The sequence below is a fragment of the Aedes albopictus genome, chromosome 3 (assembly GCF_035046485.1).
Source record: "Aedes albopictus strain Foshan chromosome 3, AalbF5, whole genome shotgun sequence".
NCBI lineage: Eukaryota > Metazoa > Arthropoda > Insecta > Diptera > Culicidae > Aedes > Aedes albopictus.
Window position 1 is genome coordinate 314,088,848 of NC_085138.1, and position 19,571 is coordinate 314,108,418.

General features: G+C 38.6%; 1 protein-coding gene across 1 annotated transcript; it reads left to right on the forward strand.

Moving 5' to 3' along the window:
• The first annotated feature begins 15,959 nt into the window (after nucleotides 1-15,959).
• Nucleotides 15,960-18,504, forward strand: LOC109425844 (uncharacterized). The gene is made up of 8 exons (XM_029865723.2): nucleotides 15,960-16,028; nucleotides 16,088-16,302; nucleotides 16,364-16,523; nucleotides 16,591-16,956; nucleotides 17,019-17,130; nucleotides 17,187-17,468; nucleotides 17,526-17,736; nucleotides 17,792-18,504. Exons 1-8 carry the CDS (start codon nucleotides 15,974-15,976, stop codon nucleotides 18,338-18,340), a joined length of 1,950 nt encoding a protein of 649 aa, XP_029721583.2. The 5' UTR covers nucleotides 15,960-15,973; the 3' UTR covers nucleotides 18,341-18,504.
• The last annotated feature ends 1,067 nt before the right edge of the window (nucleotides 18,505-19,571 follow it).

A 19,571-nucleotide genomic window follows, 5' to 3' on the forward strand; every position in this document is an offset into this window, starting at 1 on the left:
GGGCGTTATGCAATTTTAACCCAGAGAAGGTTTTTTTGATGTGACCCAGTTCGGTATTTAAGTGAAAAGTTTCCGGCTCCTCTGGTAATGCGGCTGCATGCTTTGTATTCTTCTATTGGCGATGTTGTGATGTAGTTTTTTCTGATGGAACTGATAAACAAGGAAAATGCATGTAATTGTAGATATCGGCGGATTTGAAAATTGCTTTTACTTTGGCAGTTTTTGAAACAGGAAAATTACCGGATGATAAATCATTTTGTTGAAAACACCAGAAAGGAAAGCAGCAAATATGCCATAATGAAATTTCAAAAATATAGCAGGAATTACGTCACGATTTGTCGATTTGTTTTCGAATAATACATTCAAAATCGCGATTGTTTTAGCGGTTATCGAAGACGAGGGAAATATCGATAACAGGTGGTAGTTTATCATTCCAAAGCGTTCTATATCTTCTGAATCAAGAGTTCCTGCTGCCGCAAACTTGGCAGTATTGTAGAATAATAAAACAATGAATGTAAACCAAACGCGATTCAGAGCTCTTGTAACGTCTATCAGCTTCTTGTCATGCATCTCCGATCCATATATAGTATACCTTCTAGCTGACACCGGCCGGGAGCAACCTTTGCAAGTTTTGCAACTTTGTTCCATTCTGACCTCCAAGTCTGCACCGAACGGCGGCTTGCGGTGAAAATTACTATTCTGAGGGTCAATTTAAATACACAACGCCACTAAATTTGTGCAGACTGATTTTCGTTTCAATTCAACAGAATTATGTTTTCAATTTTACCATGGACTCGATTTTCAATTAAAAAAAGTTTCTGTTGGCAACCGGGTTCGAACCAAGAACCTTGACATCACCAGGGTCGCACGCTACCACTCGGCTATCGAACCGGTTGATGTGAGAAGAAACAAAATGCACACAAGAAGCGTTGGTGGGTCGATGATCATGTTTTGCCATGGTAAATTTAAAAACATTGTTATGCTTGTCATTACTGCAAGCCGCGTTTCAGTGTGTGAAAGTTTTCTCATTCTTACAACAAAAATGGCTAAAATCGTTTTTCAATTTTAATATTCTGTAAGTTTATAAAAGTCCATGTTTTATTGATTGAGAAAATAGAAAATTAAAAATGCTATCGATTAGAGTAAACATATCATGAAAAACTATATTATCAGGGACAGGGAGATAATGAGGTGATTCGTTTTACCCTGGTGGCGCATATTGAACCAATTCCCGCTACTTGACGATGTACTGAAGGACCGCGGGTTCGGCATTGCAACGATGCAGGAGGTGTGTTGGACAGGATCAACAGTGCGAACGTTTACAGGTAATCATACCTACCATCTACCAGAGCTGCGGCAGCACACGTGAGCTGGAAACAGCTTTTATAGTGATGGACGATATGCAAAGGTACGTGATGGGTAGGAGCCCGATCAACGAAAGAATGTTCAATTTGAGGATCAAGAGCCGATTTTTCAACTTCAGCATAATAAACGTGCACAGCCCACAGTCAGGAAGGACTGATGATGACAAGGACGCATTCTTCGCGTAGCTCGCACGCGAATACGATAGCTGCCTAAGACACGACGTCAATACCTCAAAAGCTTAGGTTGGCCAGTAGGCAGAATTTAGACCAACAATTGGAAAGTTCAGCGCCCATCAACTGACGAACGAGTACGGCCAACGACTTGTTGCTTTTTCGACGTCTAAGAACATGGCCATACATTGCACGTACTTCCAGCGCAATCTCCCTTATCGTTACACCTGGATATCACCGCAGCAATCCATAGCAACCACGTAATCTTAAATCGACCATATCCTGGTTTAATAACGGAATTTCTTCGACATTTCCGACGTCAGGAACTATCGTGGCGCTAATGGCCACTATACCTGGTGATGGTATAAAGTCGCCTCGCTATAATGTGGAGCGACTTAAGCAACCGAATGGCAGCGTTGCCGGACGAGGGCGAGCTCAATGAAGCCCATCTCGAGGACTACAGTAAGATGAAAGCAGCCAACGACAACGCAGCTCCAGTTAGCCTAGTGGTTAAGGCTAAGGATCGCCAATCCGGAGACGGCGGGTTCGATTCCCGTTCCGGTCGGGAACATTTTCTCGACTCCCTGGGCGTAGTGTATCATTGTACTTGCCTCACAATAGAGCGATTCCAAGCAACAGCATCAAAATTAAGGAAATTTTTTAATTCATGATTTTCTATTGAACTGAAACTTTGCACAGTTTTTCAGTTCCATCTAAATCGCCATTTATCGATATCAAATTTTTATTTTGAATCACGACTAACTTTTCAAAAGGATGTATGTGAAAATGGTTCAAAAATATTCAAAAATCTGCACAGCCAAAATGGTTCGTTCGGTTGCTATGAATTTTTCAGCAAAGTTAGATAACTAAATGGTGATTCCTAAGAAAATATACACTGTGAAAAAACATCTTTTTTAACATTAAAAAATATCATTTTTGTCACAAAAACTCAAATATCTCAAAACCCTATCTTTTTACCAACGTAATTTTTTTAGGGAAGACGGTCCATTGTATTAGCAATCTACCATAAAAATTTGGTGATGGTAAACTAATAAACAAAAAAGTTATAACATTTCAAACATTTCACAATTTTCACATTTGGTATATATTTTTTTCTGTGTAAATTATTTCGATCAGAAATCGCAGTTTGATGATCTGATTGTATTGTTCAGCAAAGTTAGATAACTAAATGGTGATTCCTAAGAAAATATACACTGTGAAAAAAAAAATATTTTTTAACATTAAAAAATATCATTTTGGTCACAAAAACTCAAATATCTCAAAACCCTATCTTTTTACCAACGTATTTTTTTTAGGAAAAACGGTCCATTGTATTAGCAATCTACCACAAAAGTTTGGTGATGATAAACTAATAAACAAAAAAGTTATGACAATTCAAACATTTCACAATTTTCACATTTAGTAATAAATTTTTTTAGTGTAAATTATTTCGGCCGGAAATCTCAGTTTGATGCTGATTTTATTGTCAATGGCGTTGCGTGAGTAAAACAAGCTGTTTTTATTATGTATTATGTATATTATATGTACAGTAATGTTCCGATTTTATCACGCTCTCCGCGCATTAGTCGTTTATTCATTAATTTGCTGTTACATTTGAGGACAAGTGTTTTCCCTCTTCTTCAAGATGAATGTTGAAAGCGTGTTTTACAACGTTAAAAATATTGAAATGGGTATAGAAGTTGAAGTATATTTCAAATCATTTTTGAATAGGGGCGCGATTAAATTGTTTAAACAGATGTCGCTGATGGTACGGTGGCATGACTCTCTGCACCTAGCACTTCTGGCAATTTCTCAGTTGTTGTCGTTTTCGAACTTCCTGCGCCCTGCTTTACCGATGATATACAGATGGCTCGTTTGTCAAAGTCTAGACGGCAGGACGTGCAAATGCGTAAATTTGTATTCAATTTGGGCATAACGCATAACCAGTCTCTTTCAGTTTATCTATGGTGCTTTCGGTGAGATTTCGTAACTCTTTTGAACATTTTTTTCATCAAACGGTCTACAAGAGAGCTTTGAGTTGAAGACCTTTGAGAAAGCGACTGTTCATGTTGTTCGTTAGATCAGGGGTTTTCAGGCATTTCGGCTCACGGTGCACGCTCCACGGTGCACAAGTTCATTATTGGTAAAAAATAAAACAATTATAAATTCGTCAAAAGGCTGTCGTATTTTTCACAGCATTTCCAAGGTGCATACACTCGTCATTATTTTTTTCCACGAATTATGGCACTGTCTTACGTTTTTCATCACTTATCGGAGCATAGTGATGTGACATAGTTATTCGACATGGAATATTTCTTGCTCAGGAATGTTTCTGAAAACTTACAGACAAGATCTTCATAAACGCTTAATGAAATCTTCAGCTGAATTAGTGGTATTTTGTTTTCAAGAACCTCGGGGAAGTCCTTTGAAGACTACTGTATTATTTCTAGTGTGGTTTTTTCATAAAAGTTTTTCCAAGACTTTTACCATATTTCTTAAAAATTTCTAGCTAGACACTTGGATTATTTTATTTTATTTGTTTTTTTTCAGAACTTTGGCATATATTGACAATATTTTTGATAAATTCCTTCCAGGCTCTTGTCAATTCGTAAGGAGATTTCAATGAAAATCATAAATACGTTATCAGTAGAATTCTTGATTAACTGATTTTGTGAACAGTGATAGTTCCTTCTCTGGTATTAAGCAAAACCACAGAAATATTTGTAAGATTTCTTCTGAGATTGTTCTGACGCATTCATTGAAGATACATTGGAGATGCCTTGTAGGGTGCTTGTAAATATACATTACGAGATCTTGGAAAAAAAAGAATAATATTTATTAAGAGAGTTTTGGCCAAGATTTTGGCAGATTTGTTCCATGATTCTTTGCGAATATCTGAGACGGTTTTTGCTGGATCCGAGTTTAACTCGCCGGATGGAATAATGGAAATTTTATTCTCAATCCCTTGATACACCTTCCAATAGTCCAGTTGTTCTAATTAATTCGAGTTATTTTTCATGAAATGGGTAATGAATTAAAATTTAAATTTGAATATGCAAGACTTTTTGAAGTGCTGCGGTGCACTTGCCATGGCTTCGCGGTGCTTGGCTGAAGAAAAAATTTACTATAAAATTTTTAATATTCATAGCGATAGTATTTTTTTTGCTTTTTCGTGAGCATTGTCATGGTATGTATACAGACAAACAAACGGAACACTGACGAAATTTTCATTGACCACGCCTTTAACGATCATTTTGAATCTTGGTTGTGGCTTTCATAACCAGAAGAGTGCCCATCGTTTTTCTTTGCTTTTGACGTTGCACACTAGCGCCTTCTGATGACGATATTGCACAACGCAGTGTTTCGTGAAACATTTCCACCAGGTGGTGGTAGTATGAACTGGGCGATGGATTTTCACGAAAATTGTTCTAGGCGTTTCGTCTATTTGTCTGTGGTATGTCCCTCTCATGCATTTGTTGTTGTTGAAGTTACTCGCATTCTTCCGATCATAAAGTCTGTTCTCTAAGTGGTATTTTTTTTTTGCAGATAAACTAGACGTATACGCGTATATAAAACTTTTATTATACAGCTTTCGTCTTAAAAATAAGTTTAATTCCATTTTTCTTATAATCAACAGCTTTTCAACACTATCAAGGGATTTTTTCACCAGTCACGTACAATAAAAAGTATGACACTCTCAATATTTTTGATCGCAACACTGGATCGCGTCTAAGTTTCAAATAGATACTATAGTAATTATGAATAATCAAACAAAAATATCATGAAAACAACTTGTTTAATTCAGGCGGTAGCCTTTACAATAAAATCAGCATCAAAATATAATTCTCGAAATAATTTACACAGAAAAAAAAAATTTTTTGTTACTAAATGTAAAAAATCTGAAACGTTTGAAATTTCATAACTTTTTTGTTTATCAGTTTACCATCACCAAAATTTTATGGTAGATAGCTGATAAAATGGGCCATTTCCCCTAAAAAATTGACGTTGGTAAAAAGATAGGGTTTTGAGATATTTGAGTTTTTGTGACAAAGATCATATTTTTTTAAAGAAAAAAAAACAAATTTTTTACAGTGTATATTTTCTAAGGATTCATCATTTAGTTATCTAACTTTGCTGAAAAATTCATAACAATCGAACAATCCGTTTTTGCTGTACAGCTTTTAGAATATTTTTGAACTATTTTCGCATACACCCTTTTGAAAAGTTAGTCGTGAGTGAATATGAAGGTTTGATATCGAAAAATGGCGATTTAGATGAAATTGAAAAACTGTGCAAAGTTTCAGATATTTTTGAAATGGTCGCTCAGGATCGACTGACATGACTCCGTGGAATTCCTCAAATATACAAATTCATGCAATGGCAGGCAAAGGAAGCTCTTCAATTAATAACTGTGGAAATGCTCAAAGAACACTAAGTTGAAGCGAGGCAGGCCAAGCCCCAGTGGGGACGTAGAGCCACAAAGAAGAAGAAGAAGAAGAAGAAGAAGAAGAAGAAGATATCGGCGGATTTGAAAATTGCTTTTACTTTGACAATATTCAAGCAGGAAAATGACCGGATGATAGATCATTTTGTTAAAAACACCAGAAATGAAGAGAGCAAATACCTATGCCATGGTGAAATTTAACAAATTAAGCAGGATTCATGCCAGAACCTGGAGACAGGGTTGGGTACACTAACTTGTAAAGAGTTACATTCACTTGCTATTTTCTCATCACAGAAGCGTGCAATCAAGAAACGATGTATGGACGGGGTGAGTGTAATTTACATTCACCTCCTGGAGAGTTGCCTTCGTAGCTTCCTCACGACTTCGGCATCCGTGTGCGACTCCTACTCTATTCGGCAGAGTTTTAGACAAATCAACAAGGCAAAAGACGTACATACACTCAGAAATAAAAGTATACACGGAATTACTATTATTTATGCATTTTGTATCCGCATCTCTCTCACTTTCTGTTTTCATGCTATCTGCCGTTTAGCCTGGGTTGAAGAGAAATGTTTCGTCATCCCAGGCGAAGCACCAGATAGCATGAAAACAGAAAGAGAGTGAGAGAGATGCAGATACAAAATGCATAAATAATAGTTATTCCGTGTATACTTTTATTTCTGAGTGTACATCGTATCTTGATTGCACGCTTCTGAGACGAGAAAACAGCAAGTGAGTGTAACTCTTTGCAAATCCATCCTCGCCTGGAGATTTCGTTTCGTGTAATTCATTCAAAAAGGTGATTGTTTCAGCAATTATCGAAGACGAAAGAAATATCGATGACGGATGGTTAGCTATAGATATAGCTGTCCATATCTTCTGAACCAAGAATTCCTGCTGACAAGTTTGCTCCAACAGTGCAGAAACATTCAATGAATGCAGAATAAACGGGATTCAGAGCTCTTGTAACATCCTTTAGCTTCTTGCCATGGGGCTGTTCATAAACCCCGTAGACTTTTTGGAGGGAGGAAGGGAGCACATAACATAAGTGGAACTCCATGGTCAGAGTGAAGGAAAAAGTTGTATCCGTTTCCAGCACGCGAAACTGTTATATCTTTCATAAAAGGCATCGAACTGTCATTTATTTTTGGTAAACAAAAAACATCTGATCCAAGCAGTATGAGCCATTTTACGAAGTGACAACAATGTTGATGATGATATTGATTTTCACGGGTTATTGGACGCTACCTCCTGTCAAAATTCATACATAAAATCGGCTCGTAAAATGGACTATTCCAGTATTGGCAAAGAATACAGGAATGAAGATTGGCATCTGAGATATGCGCAAAAATAGCTGCTGGAAATCCACTTATTCATTTTGTCATGAATTCATTGAAATCTTCGAAATAACACATCCACGGTTCACATACCGATATATTTAAAGCCATAAAACGTATTTTTGACTTGAGTTTACAAAGTTTTGTTACAATTTATGTCCTATTTTAGATCTCATCGTGCTGCCAGTCTAGATCTATGAGGTCTTTGTTTTACTTTACACACTGAACGGCGGCTTGCGGTGAAAATTACTATTTTGAGGGTCAATTTAAATGCACAACGCCACTAAATTTGTGCAGACCGAATTTCGTTTTAATTTAACAGAATTATGTTTTCAATTTTACCATGGACTCGATTTTCAATTAAAAAATGTTTCTGTTGGCAACCGGATTCGAACCCAGAATCTTGACATCACCAGGCTCGCACGCTACCACTCAGCTATCGAACCGGTTGATGTGAGAAGAAACAAAACGCACACAAGAAGCGTTGGTGGGTCGATGATCATGTTTTGCCATGGTAAATTTAAGGTGAAACGGGACGCCGTGTTATTTTTCCTATCTTGCCTCTCTTTCTAACAATTTGCCTCGCGATTTTAAAGATGGTAATCTCGAGTTCTTTCGCACTGAAGATGCTGAAAACAATCAGCATATGCACTACAAGTGAGCATACACAGTGATAGGTATTTGTTGCAAAATATGAAGTAGAATCTGAGATTACCATCTTAGTAGCAACAGAGCAATGGCGGATATTTCCCCGACCGTCCCGTCCGCCCTTAAAAACATTTTTGTGCTTGTCATTACTGCAAGGCTCCTTTCAGTGCAGCAATGAAAAATGGTACACATACTGAAAAATAGTATGGCAATAATGTTATAATGTATTTGACATTTCGATGTCCTGTATACCAGCGTACGAACTCGGAAAGGCATCAACTTTTTGAGCCAGTGTTCTACTTATGTGATGTGAATGGAGGGAGGGGGGGGGGGATATCTGGCCAAAGTCTACGCTCTATACATTTTTGTTTTTGTATGAATAAAAGTCTACGAGGGAGGATGGGGGGTATCTAAGATGACCGAAATTCGGTCTACGTGGTTTATGAACAGCCCCCATGCAACTCCGATCCATACCTTCTAGTTGGCACCGGTCGGGATACGAGCAACCTTAGGTAAGACAAAATCAAACAACAACAACGCAGCTGAGACCAACGATTTGACCGGAATGTGGAACGGGGCAGAAGGAACGATTGGTTCGAAAATGAGTGCAGAGAGATTATAGAAGAGAAGAACGCAACGGAGGCGGTCATGCTGCAGCACGGGACTCGGCAGAGCGTGGAACGATATAAAACAACGCGGAAACAGTAGGCCCGTCTCTTCCACCGGGAGATAAAGCGCCGTCTGGAAGAACATGGTGTTCACTCATGTAACAAAATAAAATTACAATTTCATTTCAGCGATTTGGTGGATTTTTTTGGATAACAAATCTTGCGCATTTTCCCCTAATTTTTACAGATTTTTACCTAATTGTAAGTATTTCTGTATAGTTTATGAAAAATGTTCAAATTTTATAAAAAATAGGCTTATTTTTATAATATGAATTGAAATTGTTTAATTTGCTGAATTCTTCTTGGTTAGGGATTATTTTTGGATTTTTTTTAGAGTTCTTTTGGATCAACTGCAAGAAAAAGTTTAGACATTTCCACCGGAACATGCTTTAAAATAGAATAACAAAAACGTTTTGGTGTCTAATCAGTAATTCCACAGACCATATGACCGTTAAATTCCTTATGCAGTTTTTTAAACTGAACTTCTATGTCTGTTATCTGTGATGGTGTTGTCGTGAATGTTTATATTTCAGTAGCAATCCTACGAAAAACTCTTAATTACAATATCATATCAACAACGTCGAACTTGTACCGACTTTTCGAATCCTCTAAGCAGAATACCCTCTTCGAATAAGTGTAATCAGTTTTGTACTTTTTAATTTCGCCCTCTTTTGCTTATCCTTTGACAGATACGCGTATTTCGACTATCACCTGTAATATTCCTCAGTGTCAGTTATCCACTGAGTAAAAACGGGCGGGACTAATTATCTTGGACATTCCGATAATTACTTCTCGAGAACTCTCTCAAAGATTTGGAATTCCTTCACAGATTTGTTAAAAAAAAATATGGATTTGAGGATTTCTATTACAATTCTCTCCATGAACCTTCCTTGAATTCTTTTACGGATGCCTATCTGGATCTCTACAGCAATTTCTACTTGAAATTCTTTTGCTGTTTATCACAGAATTCCTCCCACGAGTTCTTCCTTAAATTTATCAAATGCTTCCTCTCGAGATTTTGTCGGTGTTCTCGTTAGATTTCTATATGTCTATGTTTCTCGCTAGATTTCTCTCGGAGATCCTTCCAGGGGTCTCCAGTTAGCCTAGTGGTTGAGACTATGGATCGCCAATCCGGAGACGGCGGGTTCGATTCCCGTTCCGGTCGGGAAAATTTTCTCGACTCCCTGGACATAGTGTATCATTGTGCTTGCCTTACAATATACAAATTCATGCAATGGCTGGCAAAGAAAGCCCTCCAATTAATAACTGGGGAAGTGCTCAAATAACACTAAGTTGAAGAGAGGCAGGCCAAGTTCCAGTGGGATCGTAGAGCCACACAGAAGAAGAAGAAAAAGATCCTTCCAAATTTTATCGTAGTTCCCTCCGGGATAATAGAGATTTTCAGATTTCCTCCTTGAATTTGCTTAATTTAGCTTCCTTCGGGGCTTATTCCCAGAACTGTTTTCTGAGATGTCCAAGTCTTTCTCAGAATTTCTTCCGATGGTTCCCTCGAGATTTCTCTAATAGGACCTGCGAAGTTTCTCGCAAGATTTCCCCATGGATTTTTTCCGATATTTCTCCAGGAATTTCTCACAGGGAGTTTTGAAAGCTATCCCAGGAGACATTTCGATAAAAACAATTCCTGGGAAAATCCAAGCAAGAACTGCGAGAGCAACTATTACACAAATTTTACAATTAGAAGGAGCAACCAGAATTTCGGGACAATTTCCGTTAGGGACTATGGAAAGAGTTATGGGAATAACCCTAAGAAAATCTATAATAAAATATCTCAGGATGATCACTGCAAGAAACCCTGTTAGCAACCACGCCTGCAAAAAATGGTAAAGAAACTACGGAAATTACTCCTTTAATAATATCAACAAACAAATCCCAAAAGGCAATCCGGAGAAAATTATGGGAGAAAATCTAGAAAAACTCTGGGAGACATCTCAGGATCAACACCGAAAGCAATCTTCTAGGAGAACCGGGAGTAACTCCAAGAAAAACCTCACTTGGAACGTCGAAAGAAATTGCCACGAGTACCTTTAGAAGTATCCCGGTTGAAACTCCTGGAGAAATGTCGGGATGAAACTCTAGAATGAAGCACACGGAAATGTCAAGAAGAAATTACAGAAGAAACTTCGGAAGAAACTCGGGAGGAACTCCCGCAGAAAATTTGTTAAGCACTCCTCAAGTAATCCCAAGAAAAACAGCAGAAGGAGTCGCAAAATCTTTTTTCTAGAGAAATTCTGGGAGAAACTGTACTAGAAATTCCGCAACAACATCTCAGATATTGTAATTGTAATGAAGAAGGAAAACCGTCGCGACGTTTCCCTATAAAGCACAGTTGTATATTCGAAAGGAATCGCTCAAGAAACGATAATCGCGCGACAATTTTCGTGGGTCGGTCAGTTTTCATTGTTAAGCTAAGTTTCCTGTTGCCAAGTAGAGCGCTCAAGTAAAATTTCACCTTTTTCCGTAAGTAATTTTGACAGTTGTTTAACTGACAGCATTTTATCGAAATGATGCTGTAAGAAGGATGTGAAGAAAAGGGCACCAGGTTGTTTACGATTTGGGCTTAGAGAAATTTCGTTCTTTTCCTCAGGAAATGTTATTGAAATTTAAATGTACTATTTCGCGCGCGTGTAGGGAAAATGGTTCAATTTAAAACTTTTGAGTGGGCTTCTGGGGAAAATCCAGATAGTGAGATTCCAACGGAGTTGTGAAGCTTTCCAGGGAAAATATTGATTAGAGACATTGCGCTGGAATTCTGGGGGAACTTTTAATGGTATTACAGAGAGAACTAAGGTTAGATACTCATTAAAAATTCTGCAATTTATTCGTTCGGACTACGATGGAAGGAATTCTGCTGAGACTCTGGCGGGTACTTTATGGAGTTGTTGAAGAAATACTGGGACAAAGCTTCACGGGACTCCTCCGGAGGTCCAGGAATTCCTCCGAGGATTCCTCAGAAGAATCTCTGGGAGGAATTCCTGAAGGAATCTCCGAAGTAATTCCTGGAGGAACCTCCAGAATTGGGGGAATTCCGGGAGGAATCTCCGGAGAAATTCCAGGAAGAATCCCCGGAGGTATTCCTTGATGAGGAATTTCTGGAGGGATTCCTGGAGGAATCCCCGAAGGAATTTCTGGAGGAATCTCCAGAGGAATTCCCGAAGATATCTCTGGAGGAATTCCCGGAGAAATGTCTGGAAGAATTTCCGGAGGAATCTCCGAAAGAATTTCCGTAGGAATCTCCGGAGGATTTTTTGGAAGAATCTCCGAAGGAATTATTGGAGAAATCTCAGAAGGAATTTCTGGAGATTTGCTCCAGAAGATGCTCTGATGATTGCTCCATAAATTCCATCGGGGATTCCTCCGGGAAATTCCTCCAGGAATCCCTCCCGGAAAGTCCTGTAGGAATTCTGGAAGAATTGCACGGGAATTTCAGAGGAACTCCCGGAAAATTCCTGGTGGAATTATTGGTGAACTTCTGGTGGAATTCCCGAGGTAATTTGAGATGAGTTCGTGGGAAACTCCTGGAAGAATTTCTTGGAAACTCATTGGGTGATTCCAAAAGAATTTCTACAGGATATCCCGGGGAACTCCTACAAGAATTCACGGGGAACTCCTGGATATATTCACGGCAAACACCTGAATGAATTAACGGGGAACTTCTGGAGGCATTCCCGGGGAACTCCCGGAAGTTTTATTGGGGGTTTCCTGGAAGTGGAACCTGATAATTTCTGGATGATTTCCTGGGGGAATCCCTGGAGGAATTTCCGGAACACTCCTTGAGGAATTCCCGGGGAACTCCTGGAGGAATTTCCGGGGAACTCCCACGAAAATATCCGGGAAAATCCGGAAGAATTCCTGATAATATCCTGGAGGAGAACTTCTAGATGAATTTCCGTGAACTCCTGGGGGACATTCTAGAGGAAATATCGGGAAACTCCTCAGAGAACTCTTTTAGGAATTTTCGAGAACTAGAAAACCTCAGATTTTTTTGATAGAGCAAAACAGAGCAAGAGCAATTAATGCTGCAGATTCTCACATAATTCCTTTCTTCCAGGAAACAAACATATTCACCGAGCTGGAGTTGTTCTGAAATTAACCGCAGGATATCCGTGCTCATTGTGTTTTGCCGCGCATACGCGCCAATTTGTGACGTAGTTGGGGGCAAGGCCTTTCAAAACCAATCGAATGCGGAAAATATCGATGCAATTCATCTTATTCAGGCATATCCACGTGAAAACTAGTGCATTGGACTGAAAAATGTTGAATTTTGTCCAATTTTGGAGAGCTTCGACCCCCCAACTACGTCACAAGTTGGTGCCTATGCCGCAGCGGCATAATTGCAGATTTTTTTAGTACGTACCGCAGTGCTTCCGCATTCCATTGCCGAACCCATTGCGTTTTCCGAAATCAAATAAATAAATAAAATATTTGACGCTGTGTACTACATGCCTGTGTACTAACAGCTTAATGCACCCTGATGTCTTTGGTGCGAAAGAAGAAACAAAAACGAAAGAGAAATGCCACTTTAACTCACGGAATAATACATCGACATATTATTCCGTACGGAAAATTAACAACATGACTGACAGCATCGCATGACAGTGCCATCTGTTGGCAAATCTTTCTGGCTGCAAATTACTTATCAACTGCGAACGCTTCAGTAATTTTGATTGCAAAAGATTTACGTGACCATTACTTGTCCTATCTTTTTACACATTACTTACCAGGTGGAAACTAGCCATTAACGATGAATGTGCTGACGCGCTTAAAATTGAACGATCACTGATGTATGCGCATTACCCCTACTATTGTGTGGGGTAGTCATCGCGACCAAATAAATTATAATCGTGATGAAGACCGCGACGTGTATTTCCATATAACTAGTGGATCATATCACCAACATAGGTGGCTCCATAGAGGACCTTACCCTACTCTACTAACGAATACTCCTTCTCGTGACAACTGTGGGGATACAGTGGAATTCCACGATTTCTAGTAACAACGATTGTCGAACTAACATTCCTACTCTTTCCCGATGACCGTAAGGACATGGCCGACACCGTTTTTGATGTTGAACTTTCGAATAGCGCACATTGATAATATGTGTAGCTAGCTAGTCCAAAGCATCACATTCATTGGTTCTCTCTGCAACTTCTATTGTTCTGGTCAATCACGGAGTATCAACTACGATGTGTACGGTTATCTTTGCTTTGCTTTACTTTGCTAAAGCAATCGCTCAAGGAACTTCTTGACCGATTCCTGGCAGAAACTTTCTACGGTGACTGTCATTTCTTCGCAACTGCGTACTGCGATGGAGGGTGAAACGATTTGGGACAGGAACTTCTCATGCATCAAGATAGACTGAGAAATATCTTTTAAACTACAAACAGTTCTTAATAATGTAAAATTTGAAGGGGTTTGTACTCTCTCTCTCTCTTCTTGGCGTAACGTCCTCACTGGGACAAAGCCTGCTTCTCAGCTTAGTGTTCTATGAGCACTTCCACAGTTTTTAACTGAGAGCTTCCTCTGCCAATGACCATTTTGCATGTGTATATCGTGTGGCAGGCACGAAGATACTCTATGCCCAAGGAAGTCAAGGAAATTTTCTTTACGAAAAGATCCTGGACCGACCGGGAATCGAACCCGTCACCCTCAGCATGGTCATGCTGAATACCCGTGCGTTTACCGCCTCGGCTATATGGGCCCTACGGGGTTTGTACAGTCTCTTCAAAAGAAAAGGAAATTCGAGAGTAGCAGAGAGTCTGATTATGAGTCGTATAGGGTATTGGTCCCCTTATTAAGCATGTGACTCCCATTTTCATCCTACGAAAAACAATGGATTGCAGCGCTGTTTGTTTTGTTTCTTATTCTTGTATTTATTGTTAGAAGTGACCACCCATGAAAACAAAAAGAACGGAATCAATCGGTGCCGTAATCGCTTGTTTTCGAATAGGATGGATATGGGAGCGTGAGATTACTGATGGCACACATACCCTTTGCTGTGTGGAATAGAAACTACATATACTTCCAAATCATCTTACTGCAAGGTCTAACACCTATTTTGGGCATTTGCTGCTATAACTCAGTCAATTTAGAACCAATTAACCCTTTAATACCTAAATTTTTGATTTTGATCTAAATATCATTTTTCGTCATCTAAAATCGATTTAAACATGTTTTGGGGGTCTCCAGTTAGCCTAGTGGTTAAGGCTAAGGATCGCCAATCTGGAGACGGCGGGTTCGATTCCCGTTCCGGTCGGGGAAATTTTCTCGACTCCCTGGGCATAGTGTATCATTGTACTTGCCTCACAATATACAAATTCATGCAATGGCAGGCAAAGAAAGCCCTTCAATTAATAACTGTGGAAGTGCTCAAAGAACACTAAGTTGAAGCGAGGCAGGCCAAGTCCCAGTGGGGACGTCGAGCCATAAAGAAGAAGAAGAAGATGTTTTGGAAGATGATTCTTTTTAATTCTCGATTTTGTGAAGTTCAGATTTTGATTTTTCTAATTTTTATTTTTGAACATCCCCACACTTTTATATTTTCCCAGGAACGGATTTTTTGAGATGAAAACATTTTGAGATTTTATGATTATTGTTGAAATATTATTATTTTACATTTTTTTCACAGAAAATTTTATTTTCCGTGTAATTTTAAGGAAAATAATTTTAGAGTGTATTCGATTCCCATAAACTATTAAACAAGGATAGAATGATTTGGGAAAAAATTGAAATATGTTAATTGTAGCGATTCAATAGAAAATAAACAATGACTTCTAAAGGGTGACTAAAACATATATTTTTCAATGGTTTTTAAAAAAGGTAAATACGCTTTAAAATACACCAAAAACCATTTTGAGATATACAGAACAGTCCTTAATTTCAGCCAAAAATATAAGAAATTTGATTTTCCACGAAACAAAAATTACAAAAATGCTCAAACTATACCCCGTCTAAAGGCGGGATTGGGTATTAGAGGGTTAACTTGATTTGTTCGACACGAATTTCATACAGTATCTAGCCATGTTATAACGGAAAGTGTAAAAAAAAGCCCCCCTGTCCAAATAGGCCCAGACCCTACATCCTTCACTTCCAATTAGTTGCATAATGTTTCAACAGACTAGTTGAAGTATTGATGCCGAATGCTTTTCACATTATAGCCCTGTAACAACACTCAATTTGCATTCGCAAAACATTGCAAACATTATGCAACTTACGTGAGGAAACGGTACGCTTCCGTCACCATTCTTTACTATAAAAGAACCTTCCGTTCACTGACAGGCTCGTTTATAGTGGTGCAACAGTGTTAAAAGATTGGTTCTAAAGATGTTGTCCTCGTTTCAATCCAAAATTGCGTTAGTAAACTTTTTGCGCCAAATAAGTAACTGGAAACCAAATTATAGCTTGGCTCATACGTAGCTAACACTTTATTTGTTCTAGTTTTGACATATTTTGCGAGCGAAAACTACTGTACCGTTATCTACTACGATCAGTATCAGCTCGATTCCCAGAAAGAATGTGATCAGCACTGTGAATTTATGTTGGCAATTGAGGTCGCATTGGTACAGATGAATGTTGAACATGCCGTTATGTGGATCACTTCTTCGGAGAGCTCTGATGATATTCTAGAAAGTGCCATTGAAAACGGATGTCAAGTAATGGTCATATTTCGAACAAATGTCTGGATGCATTACGTACAATCGTGATTTCTTTCAGTCCTACATAGTGGCGACCAATGATGTAATCAAGTTTTTGGAAATGAAGTTGATGATAAAAGAAACTACAGTTCAACGGATTCGCGATAAAAATTTTCTGTTTTTCGTCGATGATGTCTATCTTAATGGTGATGAATGGATTATTAGAGAAGCAATGAAATGTACGGCAAACGACGCTGAACACTGATTTTGAAATTTATGATTCAATGGATTTTCTCCAATTCACAGTTTATCCTAATTTGTGGTTTGCAATGCCATCCGGAAATGACAAGCTGGAGTTCTACTCGCAAGACTATTCAATCACGAATACGACAAAACTGCAATTGGTTCAAAGTTACAACATCACTGCCGGTGATGAGGTTGTGAACGGTACGCTATTCTACGATAAGTTGTTTGATTTGGGAGGCAGAACGATTCCGATGGCAGTGGCAGAATATGTACCCTATTGCATAACGACCGATGTTGGCGCCCACAATGGCAATGCTGATGCATTCAACTCAACTGAGTCGAAGGAATTATTCCTGGAAGGATTGGAGGGCAGTTTGATTGTGGAATTTTGCCGGAATCGTAACTGTAACATTCTGCTGTGGCCGTGTATGAGTGCTGGGAAGCAATGTGGATGAATTTCAATCATTTAGTTTTAATTACAATTTCAGATGGACCCAGTGATTGGGGAGATATTTTCGAGAATGGATCTGGTTATGGTGAAATTTATTCCACGTACACCAAACAAACCGAATTTTCGTTTTGCTGCTTGTACTACAATTGGTATTATAAAAATAGTTTTTACATCCATGAGAACATCAACACTTCACATTTTTCAGGTACCTTCACCTTCTCGATGGCAGCCAATATGTGGCTAAATCAACCATAACTGCATTGGTACCAGGTGCGACGCTTCTTCCAACATCCCTAACTGTTATATATCCATTCTCGAAAACTGTTTGGCTTTCCATTTTCATAATGATGGTGTTGATGACTGGAGTTCATCATTTCATTACCACCCTCAATTTAAGACATCTGGATAGCGATGCTGCCCAACCGCCGGTAGAAAAGTCGCTATTCGATATGATTTCCATTTACTTAGACCAAGGAATTTTCCCTAAGTAAAGTTTGAGGGTTCGTTAACATTTGAAATACTTAATTTCCTCTTATTTTTTCAGCACTGCTCATTCATCGTATCGCGTCTTGATCTGCTTTATCCTTTTATCGGGAGTTGTCCTCAGCAATTCTTATGCCAGCGGTTTAGCCAGCGTGCTGACGATTCCCAGATATGGTAAATCTATAGAGACAATTCATGAATATAGTCAAACGCCCTATCGATGGGGAGCTCCCGCCATTGCTTGGGTTTTGTCACTTCTGGGAGTTGAAAGCGTAAGTTGAATAGTAAATCATAAAAAAGTACAACCCCAAATCCCCAATATTTCAGCATGACATCAAAAGCGTCGTTGATAAGTTCGACATCATCCCGGACGAAGAGCAACTTCATCGGCGATCCTTGGCAGGGGACTACGGACTCGGGGTGGAACTACTCAACGGCGGAAGTTATGCTTTCGGATCCTTCATCCGGGAGGACAACGTTCGATCGTTCGATATTTTGAAGGAAGAGTTCTACTTCACCTATACAATCGGATACGCCCAACGAGGATGGCCCCTCATGGAATATTTCAATAAGTTTAATCTGGAAACGATTCAGTTTGGGTTTGTCATTCATTGGGAGAGGCGAACGGTTCGGAAGTACTTGAGCCACCGGGTGCAGGAAGCTCTGGTGGAGATTGCTGCTGGACACAATGAGGACGACGAATTTGGTCCACTGTCCACACAGCACATCGTAGGGCCGATGATTATTCTGGGAATAGGGCTTTCGGCTGCGTTGGTTGTGTTTGTTTGTGAGCTTATTTTTGCTTCTCTATGTCGTCGTTATAGAAAGCGGACTGTGAAGAAGTTTAAAACCTCAAGATTACATGTTCAAGATTGAAAACAAAAAAGTTATTTAAATACTTGATTTGGCAAGCTAGATTTATTAGTTAAAATTTGCAGCAAACAAAAAAGAAATGCAACACTAGATCTTTATGAGTCAAATCATCTTCTGCTTCGTAAATATATCGACAAACCACAAAATCTTGGTACGTATCATGTAGAAAATCACTACAAAATTTCTTGCATTAATGTTCTCTGGCGAAGAATCTAATAAAAAATCAAATATGAAATGCATAGAAAAAAAAACGTAGAATGTTCTCGATTTACATAACACAGGATGTCGATTCAATTTTGGAAATCGAATTCCCTGGCTTTCCAGTCTATTTCACTGAAAATTCTAGGTCACGTGAATTGAAGCTAATGCGAGGTATGCACTTCAAACGGAATCGCTCAAGTAATTTTCGTTCAGTGCATTATTTTTCCGTGACCGGAATAGTCAAGAAATTTAACACAGCAAGTCCCATTTGATTTGACATTTCGTATCAGCTCCGTACTAGGATCCGGAATAAAGCATCGCTTTATTATTTCTTGAGCGATTCCTTGCCTGAATTTTCCACGCATCGAGATAGGCCAAGAAATTTCCTGCGATCTGCGTACTACCCATAAACTATTATTCAATAAAATTAAATTCCATGATTTTTACAGATATTTTTTACAGAAGTGGAAAGACAGAGAAAAAAAAATTACAGATTTTTTCCAAGAAGCGGTATAGAAGCCTTCATTTATTTTTTGAAATCCGATGAGAAATAAGGGTTATTTTAGAATCAATGCATACAGACATTAGTTACAAACCAAACGCTAACAGCAAAGCAAAAACAAAGCAAATTAATATGCTGAATTTTCAGCATTTTTTTTTTGCTGGGATCCAGCACAATTTTATGCCCTATCAGTGCAAAGTGCTAGATGTTTCAGAAAATTGTGCTGAAATTCAGCTATTTGTATTGCTGAATGCATTCAGGATGGCAAAAACCTGCAAATGCTTCATCAATAGAGCTAATAATTCCTTCAAAAATTATTCATAAATTCCTTCAGAGTTACCTACAGAAACTTCACCAAGAATTCCTACAGAAAATCTTTCATGTTTAAGAAAATCCTCCATGGATTATTTAAGAAATTGCTTCGAAGATTTTTTTTTCAGAAAACAGTCCACGGATTCCAGACATTTTTTCTATGGATTTCTTTAGAAAAAATCTTCCAAATATACCTTCAAAAATAATTCTGCATACAAT

What these genes read in the sequence shown, in the direction of transcription:
- LOC109425844 (XM_029865723.2), top strand. Translation starts at nt 15,974, where the DNA reads ATGTTGTCCTCGTTTCAATCCAAAATTGCGTTAGTAAACTTTTTGCGC. An exon ending in AAACTTTTTGCGCCAAATAA is followed by an intron (nt 16,029 to 16,087) that starts GTAACTGGAAAC and finishes TATTTGTTCTAG; the next exon opens with TTTTGACATATTTTGCGAGC. An exon ending in GACCAAGGAATTTTCCCTAA is followed by an intron (nt 17,469 to 17,525) that starts GTAAAGTTTGAG and finishes TTATTTTTTCAG; the next exon opens with CACTGCTCATTCATCGTATC.